Source organism: Lepisosteus platostomus, chromosome 6, assembly GCF_059453375.1.
Source record: "Lepisosteus platostomus isolate fLepPlt1 chromosome 6, fLepPlt1.hap1, whole genome shotgun sequence".
Classification (NCBI taxonomy): Eukaryota; Metazoa; Chordata; class Actinopteri; order Semionotiformes; family Lepisosteidae; genus Lepisosteus; species Lepisosteus platostomus.
Window position 1 is genome coordinate 4,907,815 of NC_142616.1, and position 12,353 is coordinate 4,920,167.

The 12,353-nt window shown below is 48.8% G+C and overlaps 1 protein-coding gene across 3 annotated transcripts; it reads left to right on the plus strand.

Moving 5' to 3' along the window:
* The first annotated feature begins 257 nt into the window (after positions 1 to 257).
* LOC148659691 (tryptase-like) lies at positions 258 to 7,967 on the plus strand. Of its 3 annotated transcripts, XM_088637538.1 has the most exons (6): positions 260 to 395; positions 429 to 511; positions 760 to 934; positions 6,281 to 6,552; positions 6,966 to 7,096; positions 7,656 to 7,967. In XM_088637538.1, exons 2-6 carry the CDS (start codon positions 463 to 465, stop codon positions 7,815 to 7,817), a joined length of 789 nt encoding a protein of 262 aa, XP_088493664.1. In that variant the 5' UTR covers positions 260 to 395; positions 429 to 462; the 3' UTR covers positions 7,818 to 7,967. The 3 variants fall into 3 exon arrangements, with proteins under 3 accessions (XP_088493665.1, XP_088493663.1, XP_088493664.1); XM_088637539.1 differs by having other exon boundaries at positions 258 to 511; positions 767 to 934; XM_088637537.1 differs by having other exon boundaries at positions 259 to 511.
* The last annotated feature ends 4,386 nt before the right edge of the window (positions 7,968 to 12,353 follow it).

A 12,353-nucleotide genomic window follows, 5' to 3' on the forward strand; every position in this document is an offset into this window, starting at 1 on the left:
CCTGGAGAGGTCAGTCAGCTGTCCAGTTTCACAGTGACCTTTAACCCCTGAGTGAAGACACTAGAGCACTGAAGGACTGGAGACCAGGGCTGGAGAACAGTTTTTGCAGCTCCTGTCTCCTCTGGGTGTCTTTTCAGCTGAGCTCTCTGATGTGCTGACTCAGACTCTTTGGTCTGTACTCTCTGGGCCCACTTGTTTTTGTGTACTTTTGTTTCCTGTGGGAGTGGTTTGTATCAAGGTATGTATATATATAAAATGCCACAAGGGTGTTTGATACAAGAGGAGGGAGAGTCGTCTTCTGTATCCTGCAAAAGTTGGGGTGGGTCAGTCTTCTGTGTCCAGCACTAGTTAGGGAGGGACTGTCCTCTGTGTCCAGCACTAGTTAGGGAGGGACTGTCCTCTGTGTCCAGCACTAGTTAGGAAGAACCGTCCTGTTTGCAGTGAGACGTTAGAAGAGTGAAGATGCTTTTCCTGCAGCTGCTGTTTGGGATCCTGATCCTGGACTCTGAAGGTAAGAGCAGAGCTATTCTACGACTGACTACTGTTCCTGCTTCTGTTAAAACGCATCACACTAATAATAAGCAAAACCACCTGGATGTTCCCAGTCTGGAATCATTCTGTCTGTAATCAGCACCACAGACCACTGTCTCCTGTGTCCAAGGGGCTCTATAGTGGTCAGTCAGGGTGTGAAGGAGGGACAGTGGTCCTGCATGACTGATCTCAAGCCTGTTCTGTATTATCCCTTCTGTCTCTCTCCAGTGTCCAGCTCTCCTCTGTCCAGGAGCTCTATAGTGGGAGGTCAGGAGGCACCGAAGGGAAAGTGGCCCTGGATTGCCTATATTGAAATTATGAGGTTTCATAATAAAACTGAAAACTGCGATGGCACCCTCATCAGTGATCACTGGGTTCTCTCTGCGGCCCACTGCTTTGACAAGTGAGTGTCCGTGTCTCACTGTTAGTGTTACCTGTCTCTCTGTCCTGACTGGCACTGTTACCTGTCTCTCTCTCCTAACTGTCGCTGTTACCTCTCTCTCTCCTGACTGTCAGTGTTACCTGTCTCTCTCTCCTGACTGCCACTGTTACCTGTCTCTCTCTGGACTGTCAGTGTTACCTCTCTCTCTCTCCTGACTGGCCCTGTTACCTGTCTCTCTCCTGACTGCAAGCGTTACCTGTCTCTCTCTCTCCTGACTGTCGCTGTTACCTCTCTCTGTCCTGACTGTCACTGCTACCTGTCTCTCTCTCCTGACTGTCGCTGTTACCTTTCTCTCTCCTGACTGGCACTGTTACCTGTCAATTCAATTCAAGGTGCTTTATTAGCATGACCGATGGGTACAATCAGTGTTGCCAAAGCAAATAAAAATAATAAAATTAACATGGAACAAAACAAAAAATAGAAGTAAAATAAAATCTACAGACATATTACAGACATTTACAACAAAGACATATTTTAAAATATTAAAATATACTGTAGGCGGCTGGAGCATTATTGGGAGACAGACTCACTGTTCCTCAGGCTGTGACAGGAGATCACATACTGGGCTGCCAGATCAACTGAGTTCCCTCCTCTCTCTCCCAGTAGGATTGGGACCCGTTGTGACTCTGGCAGGTGATGGAACTCTGGGACTAGATTTCTGAGTTTAGGGAAGAATGTTTCTCTAATCCCAGAGTATCTGTCACAGTGCAGTAGGAAGTGCACCTCTGTCTCTATTTCTCCCCGCTGGCAGTGGGAGCACAGCCTGTCCTTTCTGGGCAGCCAGGTCTGCCTGTGTCGCCCAGTTTCTATGGCCAGGCTGTGGTCACTGAGCCTGTACTTCGTCAGGGTCTGTTTCTCTTTGTTATTTTTTATTTTGGTCAAATATTCAGCTAGTGTGTATTGTCTGTTTAGGGTTCTGTAGCATTCCAGTTTATGTTGTGTTTGTGTGTGTGTGTCCCAGTGTGTGAGATATTGCTGTTTGATCTGTGCTGTGATGTGGTTGAGTCTGGGTTGTGGTGCTCTAGCAGTGCTGTCCTGAGGCTGGTTAGTGTCGGTGTGGCTCAGGTCAGTGAGCCTCAGGACCAGCTGGCTCAGGGGGCTCTGTTTTGGGCTCAGCTCTTGGCTCAGCAGGGCTTTGTGGTGGTAGGAATTTTGGTCACTGTTTTTTAGGTGTAGCCAATACTTTAATATTCTTTTCTGTATGTTTATCAATAGTGGGTACTGGCCTAATTCGGCCCTGCACCCGTTGTTAGGAGTTTTTCTCTGCACACGGAGGATGTTTCTACAGATCTCCATGTGCAGAGTTTCTGTGGGGTGTTTGTCACATTGGGTGTAATCCTGGTCTGTGAGGGGACCCCACACTTCACTGCCGTATGGGGCAATGGGCTGGATTACACTTTCAAATATTTGGAGCCAGATTCTTGTTGGTGGGTTGATGTTGAAGAGCCTCCTTCTTATTGCGTAGAAGGCCCTGAGTGCCTTCTCCCTCAGTGCCTTCACTGCCAGGTCAAAACTCCCGGAAGAGCTGATGGTGAGACAGAGATATGTGTAGCTGGATGTGTGCTCCAATGTGTTGTTGTTCAGTGTGAATTTGCACCTGTTTCCCTGAGGTCTGGCTTTCTTCTGGAAAACCATAACTCTGGTCTTGTCCAGATTGACTGTCAGTGCCCAGGTCTGACAGTACTGCTCCAGCAGTGCCAGGTTCTGCTGTAGCCCCTGTTCTGTGGGCGACAGCAGGACCAGGTCATCTGCGTAGAGCCCGAACTTGATTTCTGTGTCAAGTAGTGTGAGACCAGGAGCTGAAGACTGCTCCAACATTCCTGCTAATTCGTTGATATAGATATTGAACAGTGTTGGGCTCAGGCTGCAGCCCTGTCTCACCCAGCGACCTTAGGTGAAGAATTTAGTCCTTTTGTTTCCAATTTTCACTGCACATTTGCTCTCTGAATACATTGATTTAATTATGTCGTACACTTTGCCCCCTATGCCACTTTGGAGTAGTTTGTAAAACAATCTCTCATGCCAAATCGAGTCAAATGCTTTTTTGAAATCGACAAAGCAGGCAAAACTTTTTCCTTTGTGTTTTTGGTGGACGTGTTTGTCTATCAGTGTGTGCAGGGTGTAAATGTGATGAGATGTGCGGTGATCTGGCAAGAAGCCAATCTGACTTTTACTCAGGACATTGTGTAAGGAAAGGAAGGCCAGTATTCGTGTATTTTGGATACTGCAGAATACCTTCCCCAGGTTACTGTTCACACAGATGCCCCGGTAGTTGTTGGGATCGAGTTTATCTCCACTCTTATAGATGGGCGTGATCAGTCCTTGGTTCCAGGCCTCGGGGAAACAACCAGCTGTCATGATGAGATTGAGGAGTTTGAGCAGGGCTTGTTGCAACTTTGGGCTGCTGCGTCTCAGCATCTCATTTATGACTCCATCATGGCCACAGGCTTTGCGTGGTCTGAGGGCCTGGAGTTTGTCCAGTAGCTCCTGTTCAGTGATTGGGGAGTCTAAGGGGTTTTGGTTGTCTTTGATAGCCAATTCCAAAATTTTGAGTTTTTCATAAATGGTGTTTTGGTCTGATTGATTTGTATTTGGGAGCTTTTCATAGAGATTTTCAAAGTATGTTTGCCAGATTGTTCCATTTTGGATGGCCAATTCTTCAGGTTTTGATTTGTTTAAGTTGTTCCACTTCTCCCAGAAACAGTTCTGGTTTAGTGACTCCTCAATTTCTGCAAGTTGTTTGTTTATGTATGTGTTTCTTTTCTTTTTCAGCGTGTGTTTGTAAAGTTTTACCATGTCACAGTACCTGAGGCGCAGATCTGTGTTGTGTGGTTGTCTGTGTTTTTCATTTGAGATTTTTCGTAGTGCATTTCTGATGTTTTTGCACTCCGTATCAAACCACTTTTCTTTTGCTTTTGTTTTTTAGTAGTTTTTTGATTTAGTTGTTTTTAGCTTAGATTTTGATGCTAGTTTGTGGAATAGGTGATTTAGTTTTTGTGTGGCCAAGTTGATGCCTAATTTGTTGGTTTGATACGGAGTGTTTAGGAATGTGTCCATCAGTGTCTGAATTTCGTCATCGCCCAGTGCAGTTTGGTATCTGTCTAGGCTGTCTGTGTCCCATCTGTATGCCTGGTTAAGGTCATACAGCTGGCTGGGCTGTGTCAGTGTGTCTCTGTGCTGGTGTGCTCTCTTCATGTAGAGTGTGATCTGGCTGTGGTCGGAGAGGGGAGTTTGTGGCCTGACAGTGAAGGCACTGATACAGGAGGGGTCCAGGTCGGTGATGGCGTAGTCCACCACACTGCTGCCCAGAGCTGAGCTGTAGGTGAACCTGCCTAGAGAGTCCCCTCTAGTCCTGCCGTTGACGATGTACAGGCCCAGCCCTTGACAGAGCTGGAGCAGCTCGCGCCCGGTGCTGTTGGCCGTGGTGTCATGGCTGCACCTGTGTGAGGTGACCGGTGTGTGGTACAGAGGGGATTGTCCGAATATGTGAGTGTTTCCCTGTGTGCTGGTGTAGTCTGCCAGTGTGCCTGTTCGTGCATTGAGGTCACCATAGAGCAGCACGTTTCCCTGGCCCTGGAAGTGACCGATCCCCGTGTGGAGACTGGGGAGAATTCCCTCACTGTAGTAGGGGGATTCTGAGGGCGGGATGTAGACAGCACACAGGAAGACCTCATTTTCTGTACAGATGGTATTTCTTTTGATTTTAAGCCAAACTCGTGACTCTTTTTTCTTTACTAATTGTATGGAGTGACTGAGCTCCGCTCTGTACCACACAACGATCCCCCCAGAGTCTCTGTGATTTGGGGTTTTTTGACAGAGGGCACCATGATCTCCTTGTAGCCTGGGGGACAGTGGGTAGCCAAGTCTCCCCGACACCATGTCTCCTGTAGGATCATGATGTCTGTCTCCTTTACATCCTTGATAAATTCAGGATCAGTGCTCTTCAGCCCAAATGCTGACGAGCCCAGACCCTGAATGTTCTACATACTTATCGTTAGAGATCTCATTGTTATCGTTTGAGTTATCTTTGCAATTTGTTATTGTTTTTCTGGAACTGTATCAAATTAGTGTCGGACATTTACATCATCAACAGAAACAAGTATTGTGCTGGGTTTGTGTCTGTCGCTGTGGGTGATGGAAGTTCAGCTCATAAGCCGGGTGCAGATGAGGTTCAGGAGCTGCCGGATTTCTCCCAGCTCCAAACCGCTCGGGACCGCTGGTCTGGCCAAGGCTGCGGCGTAGCTGTGCAGGAGGGGCTCGGTCCAGCTCTACTGTTGTGCTGGGTGGGGAGGGGTTGTGGTTCAGGTCCAGTTCAGCTGCTGGTCTGGGTGAGGGGCATGGGGTGGGGCACTGGTTCTGGTCCTGTTCGGTTGTTGGTCTGGGTTGGAGGGCTGTAGGGTGGTGCTGGTTCTGTTCTTTGTGGGTTGAGCTGGTCTGGGTTGGGGGTGTGGGTGCTGGGGCGTTCCTCTGGTAGTCCTCCTGTTTCTCTCTGGGGTGCTGTTTGGGTGTCGGCCCAGTGTGGTGTCTTTCAGAGTTTTTGTGAAGAGTCCAATGGTCTGTTTTTTTAGATGTTTATGGTCGTGTAGATGCTGTGGTCCAAGGGTGGAGTGATGGACCAGGTAGACGTTTGGAAGCAGGGCGCAGCACCGTGAGATCTCAGCGTTGATTCTCTGGATGGTGTGGTGCTGCTCGTCCTGTCTCGGCAGCAGGGTGGAGATGACAATTCGGGCGCGAGGGAACTCCTGTATGGCCCTCTCTGCCACTCTCCTGATGGACTGGGCCACCTGCTCCCTCTGGGTCCTCAGGTCATTGGTGCCGGCGTGGATGATGATGTGCTGAGGGGCTCCCAGCACCGACCTGGACAGCAGCTGCAGGGCCTTCTCTGGACACCAGAGTTTTGCTGTTTGTAATCCCGGGAAGAGCCTGTGCTCATCGATGTACCTCCCGTTGGAGTCGATGGGAAGGGCTACTTCCATGCGTCTGCCTCTGGTGTCCAGTCTGCTGGAGGGGCGCTGTGCTGCCGGGCGGGGGGCTGCGTGAGGGGATGCAGTGTGTGAGGTGGAGGTGTTGGGTGGGGCCTGGTGTGTGTGTGGGTCACCCTGAGTGTTCGGCAACGTGCATGTGCTTTTGGGCAGTGGAGTTGTGAGGGGATTTGGGGTGCCGGGGGGTGCAGTGGGTGTGGTGTTTGCTACGGTGGGGGTACTGGGTAAGTGGGAGTTGGTGGTGGGGGTTGTAGGGGTGTCAGGTTGTGTGTCAGGTTGTTCTGTCTCTCTCTCAGGACTGTTGCTTCATTGTTTGCTTTTGCAGACATGACAGACTGAGAGACTCCAAGGTGACTCTGGGCCGTTACCAGCTGTCGAAGCCCAGCAACAATGAGCAGGTCTTCTCAATGAGGAATGTCATCGTTCACGGGAACTTCGATGATAGCACGAAAGAGAACGACATCGCAGTGGTGGAGCTGGAGGGGAGAGCGTCCCTCAATGGCTACGTCAAGCCTCTCGCCCCACAAAACCTGCACACAGACTTCACCAGAAACTCCAACTGCTGGCTGGTGGGCTGGGGCAACATGGACAGCAACGGTAGGTGATCCCAGGGGCTGCTGGGTAGGTGCCTCTCTGGCCAGGGGAATATCGACAGCAATAGTAGGAGATCCCAAGGGGTGCTGGGTAGGTGTCTCTCTGGCCGGGATAGCATCGGGAGGAAGGGCAGGTGATCCAAGAGGCTGCTTGGTAGGTGTACTTCTGGCCAGGGCAACTTCGACAGCAATGGTAGGTAATCCCAGGGGCTGCTGGGTATCATTTTTGTTTGGCACACAGTGTTTATTTAGTTACAGTAGGGCAGACAGAGTATCCAGATTACTTTACATATCACCTAACAATCAAAAGAACATTTCAAATGTTCAATTCTAATTGTTCAAATCCATAAACTCAGAACGATAACATTTGAAGGTGCAGACTGGCTATAGTCTCAAAAATGTCTCCTGTGTCTGCAGTTCCCCTTCCAGAGCCCAGGACTCTGCGCAACGTGAAACTCCCTGTTCTGTCGAAGGAAGAGTGTGAGGATTACTGGCCAGTTAAAGATGGAATGGTCTGCGCTGGAATTGGAGCAGTGGGAGGCTGCTATGTGAGTCATGGGGGGGGGGGGGGGCTGATGAAGAGGACAGAGGGCTCTAGAGCTGCACAACAGAGGGATGAAGGACTGGGAAAGAGAGCTGTAGGGCTGTAGGACTGTAGGACAGATGGCAGAAGAGCTGAAGAGCTGTAGGGCAGAGGGCAGTAGAACATTAAAGATGTAGGATGGAGAGCTGTAGAGATGCAAGACTGTAGGACAGAGAGTTTTACACCTGTAGAGCTGTAAAATAGAGAGCTGCAGCATGAAGGATAGAGCTTTAGGACAGTAGGGCAAGGAGCTGTGAAGCTGGAGAGCTGTAGAAGGCTCTTCTACAGAAAGTAGGACAAATGGCTCTAGAGCTGTAAAGCTACAGGATGCAGAGCTCTGGAATAGAGGAGCTATGGGGCTGAACTGTAGGGCTTGGGCAGGGAAGAGCTGGATGGCTGTAGCACATGAGACCTGTAGCCCAGGGTGCGCTTTGCAGAAGAGAAAGGAAGACACAGCCCTCTTTGCCCCTGACAGCCTCTGTCCTTCTCTCCTCCTGTCTCCCTCTCCATCACTCTCTCTGCAGGGAGACTCTGGGGGTCCCCTGGTCTGTATGAACGCCAGTCACTGGGTCCAGGTGGGAGTGGTCAGCTACGGCCAGGGAGACTGCTCTCCTCCCTTGAAGCCCACTGTCTTCACCCAGGTCTCCAGCTACAGGAACTGGATAAAGAAAAAAACTGGTGTCTGAGGCTTCTGCTCTAACCTGCAGACAGCGCCCCCACCTGGCTGGGTGTGTCGTCTCATCCTCTGCTTTAACAATCTGATACTCTGCCTGCTGTGAGAGATCAGTTATCCTGCGACTCTGTCAACAGCTCAATAAAACTGCAAGCATTCAAAATCCTGGCCTGGATACTGAAGTTATTCACAGAGTAATCAGTGAGGATTGGGGTACACATAGAGAATAGGGTTCACTGTTAGACTGACAGGAATCAGTGAGGATAGGGGTACACCTGGAGAATGGGGTTCACTGTTGAACTGACAGGAATCAGTGAGGATTGGGGTGCTCATGGAGAAGAAGGGTTCACTGTTGGACTGACAGGAATCAGTGAGGATTGGGGTGCACATGGAAAATCGGGGTTCACTGTTGGACTGACAGGAATCAGTGAGGATTGGGGTGCTCATGGAGAAGTGGGGTTCACTGTTGGACTGACAGGAATCAGGGAGGATTGGGGTGAACATGGAGAATGGTATGAATTATTAAGAGTGTGGATAGATATTTTATTGATCCCGTGAGGGAAATTGCAATGCAACAACAGCTTAACACAGACACAGTGTAACGAATGATACAATAATACAACAATACAATCCATACAATACAATCAGTCCAGTCAGTGAGAATTGCACTAAGAAGAGTTACTCACAGTCCAGAACATACAAAGAACTAACCAGAAATGTGAATTCTTTATTCTCTGGCACAGCTTTGGTGAGAGGAGTAATTATCCAGGCACACTTAGTTAAACAGATATTTATTACAATGACAGGACACCAACGACGCTACACATAGCATACAACACACACGTTACATTATGTACAGTATCTCAAAACAAGGCATTTCAGAGGCCAAAACCCAGGTCACCCAGAAAACCCCAGACTGCTACTAAGCACTAAACTCATAATATGCCTACAGAGGCCACACAAGAGATCAGCTGCCTCCTAACTAAATACAATCCAACCTGCAGTTAAATCTCTCTGCACCCTGGGTGCCACAAGGTTAATGGGAGCCTATATCCCTCTCCATATAAATACACCCTATGTAGCGATGCGTTGGTCAGGACCCTGTGCAGATGGTATAATGGGAAGTGGAAACGGACATGGGGAGGAGACAACGAGGAACTGGGCAGGTAGACAAACAGAGGGGGGCTAACTGTGCTCGGGTGCTCGGGTGCTCGGGTGCTCGGGTGCTCGGGTGCTCGGGGAGGGGTGGGGCCATGGCGAACTAGTCCAACTGGAAAATCCAGGGCGAAGACCAACAATCCAGAGCCGGGAGATTCATCCAAGACCAAAACAAGACAAGGCTTAAAAAACCGGAAGGGGATCTGGTGCGGGGACAGGGAGTCAAACCGGGGTAACGAGGCAAGGCACGCCGAGCCCCGGACTCAGATGGGCAGGACGCCATGGTGAAGCCGATGCCGGGTCTCTCCTGGACCCACTGGTAAGGATAGCGGGAGCACCAGTCTTAAATAAAGAGACAGAACAGGGTTCAGGTGGGTGTACTCAACTAAAATACGAAAGAGCTGGGAGACCCTTAAGAGGAGGGATTGCGATCATGACACCCTCAGCAGGAAAGACGTATAACCGATCTTATATCTTTTATACCCTGGTTTCATTCCCTGTCCCTGCACCTGATCCCCTTCCGGTCTCATAACTCTGCTCTCCTCACTGTCCCCCAAGCCTGTCTACACTCTGTGGGTGACAGGGCCTTCTCCTGTTATACCCCCAAGCTCTGGAACTCTCTGCCCAAGGATATCTTCTCTAATCTCCTTCAAATCCAGATTAAAGAAATCCAGACTTCAGAAAAGCCTTTACTGAACTGGTTCCATTCTTCAACCCTCTGCTTTTCTTAGTACCACCATCCACACTCTCCTCTGTATATTGTATTGTGTTTTATCTTGTGTATTCTTTTTATTATTTTTATTCTTTTTATTATTATTATTATTATTATTATTATTATTATTATTATTATTATTATTATTATATTGTCTGTTTCTGTCCTGCTTCTTCGCAATCAATAACCCACAATGCCCCTAGTTATGCTCAGGTAAACTTTACAGTTGTTTCTGCTCAAGGGACCCCCCCCCGACCTCAACAAACATCCTCTCTGCTTTGAAGTTAGAAGTGTTTAGCCTTCCAAGTGTCACAAACGTTATCTGAAATCTAACAGACACTTCTCAGTCACCTAAAGCTGTAACAGTGTTATGCACAGTTTTGGTGAATGGAAAACTAATTCTGTTCTGGGAGCAGAGCAAAGAGTTTCGTTCTTGGACTAGAGGAACTGAATCTCTTTAGTCTTGAAATAGACTACGTTAAAAGGGAACTTGAACTATTCAAATTCCCCGAAGCCTTTGAGAAAGGCAAACCAGTGGACTTCTTCAGAATGACCAGCGCTATTCAGGCCAGAGGACAAGAGTCATTAAAGCCACCATCGAGAGGAACTTCTGCACCAAAGGATTGTGGGAGAGCAGAACAAGCCTCCCAGGGGCAAGTTTCCTTCAAAACTTCTTGATGTGTAATTTTTCAGTTCTCAGTAAGTATTAATTATTAAATTGTGTAAATACCTCAAGAAGCTGTTCCTTGAAAAAAGCCTGGGTACCTGAATGTCAGGTAAAGTCATCAGCTCATTCTTTCCTAGTGTCTCCAACAATCAGGCATCTTGTCCGATGCCTCGATCTTTTAATGACTTCTGATTCTCTTCCTATCCTTATTCTTACATATCCATGACATCTTACGTTCTTGTCTTGAGACAGTGTTTGGAGTTTCTGACGCTGTTCTGAAGTGGTTAAGCTTGTACCTTTCTGATCACCAACAGGTTGTCTCTTTGGGGGTTTGAGTTGTGAAGCTGGTTTTGTGAAGTCTGGGGGTTCCTCAGGGCTTGATACTGGGTCCCCTACTCTTCAGCAGTTAAACTCCAGTATGTCCAGAATTCGGCAGCCAGAATCCTGTGCAGCTCATGTGCAAGTGATCACATTACTCCTGTCCTGGAGTCCCTGCACTGGCTTCCTGTCATGTTTCATGTTGACTTCAAAATCCTCATGCTCACCGATAAGGCTCTGCATGGCTTGGCACCTCAGTACCTGTCTGAGCTACTATCGTCCTACTCCCCACTTCACAACCTTCACTCTTCTTATTCTGGTCTCCTGTCTGTCCCCCAAGATATTCTACACTCTGGGGGTGCCAGGGCCTACTCCTGTTGGGCTCCAAAGCACTTTCAAACTTAGACTTAAAACCTTCTTGTTCAGAGGAGATGTTCTGAATTATTATTATTATGACTTTCCTCCCATCTCCAGCTCACTGTCTTGTACAGAAGATGCGTGATTGATTAGAACTGGAACACAAGAGAAGTCACAAAAGAGGCCCGTTTAATAGTTCTTAGCTGATTGATCTCAGGATCTCGTCCAGCTGTATCTTGAAAGAAGCTGAGGATGGGCTTCAACCGGCATAGCTGGGCTGCTTGTTCCCCACCCCCACCACCCTTGGTGTGAAGACGTGCCTCCTGTTCTCAGGATTTTAATGTCTTTCCCTGTAGTTTCTATTTCTCTTCCCTGGCTTGTGGTTCAGTACATTTAACGGTGTCAATTTGTGAGATCCGTATGTACATGCCATCTCCCTGACCTTCTGTTTCTAGGAATCAGCTCAGCTGCTTGATCCCAGGATGGTTTAATGAAAAAAAAAGGCTACAGGTTTTAACAACATGGCCGGCCAGTGCTTTTCCCTCTCCTAGCAGTGCAGCTGCTGACCTCCCAGCCCCGAGCGTGACACCGGTCTCTGATGACGCTGTGGTCTCGGCGTTGTGCTGACGTTGTGCAGGAGGGAGAGCTCTGTGGGTCGGGTCTCTGCAGCAGAGATGGTACGCAGATATCCGGGTCGCGTGGTTTCTGAGTGGGCTGGCCGAGACACACAGAGACATCCAGAGACAAACAGAGACACATGCAATCCTTCTGCAGCTGAAGCGAAACACTGGGCCTTCGGGTTTGCAGGAACACAAGACGATTCCAAACGAGAGGAGGCCTTTAGGCCCTCTGAGCCCACACAGTAGTTAGCAGCTACGTGATCTGAGAGTCTCACCCGGCTGTGTCTCCACGGAATCCAGGGTATCAGCTCGTGCCATGCTCCCACCACCCTTTGTGTAAACAAGTGCCTCCTGTCCTGATTGCAGGATCTCATCCATCGAAAGGAATCTTGTTCATCAACTAGAACTTGTTCATCTCAGGATCTCATCCAGCTGCGTCCGGGGCAGGGGTTCTTTACACAAAGGGTGATGAGAGGATGGCTCGGGCTGCCCAGACATGTTGTTAAAGCTGATTCAGGAAATGGCTGGATAAGATCCTGGAATATGATGGTAATATCGAAAGTTGAACACTGTCCTCCTATCTGTGACCTGTCTTATTAGAGTTGTGACCTAGTAATCTCAGGACCTCATCCACCTGTGCCTGGGGGGGGGGGGGAGGGATTACACAGAGGGTGGTGGGAGTGTAAAACAAGCTGCCAAGCCATTTTGTTGAAGCCC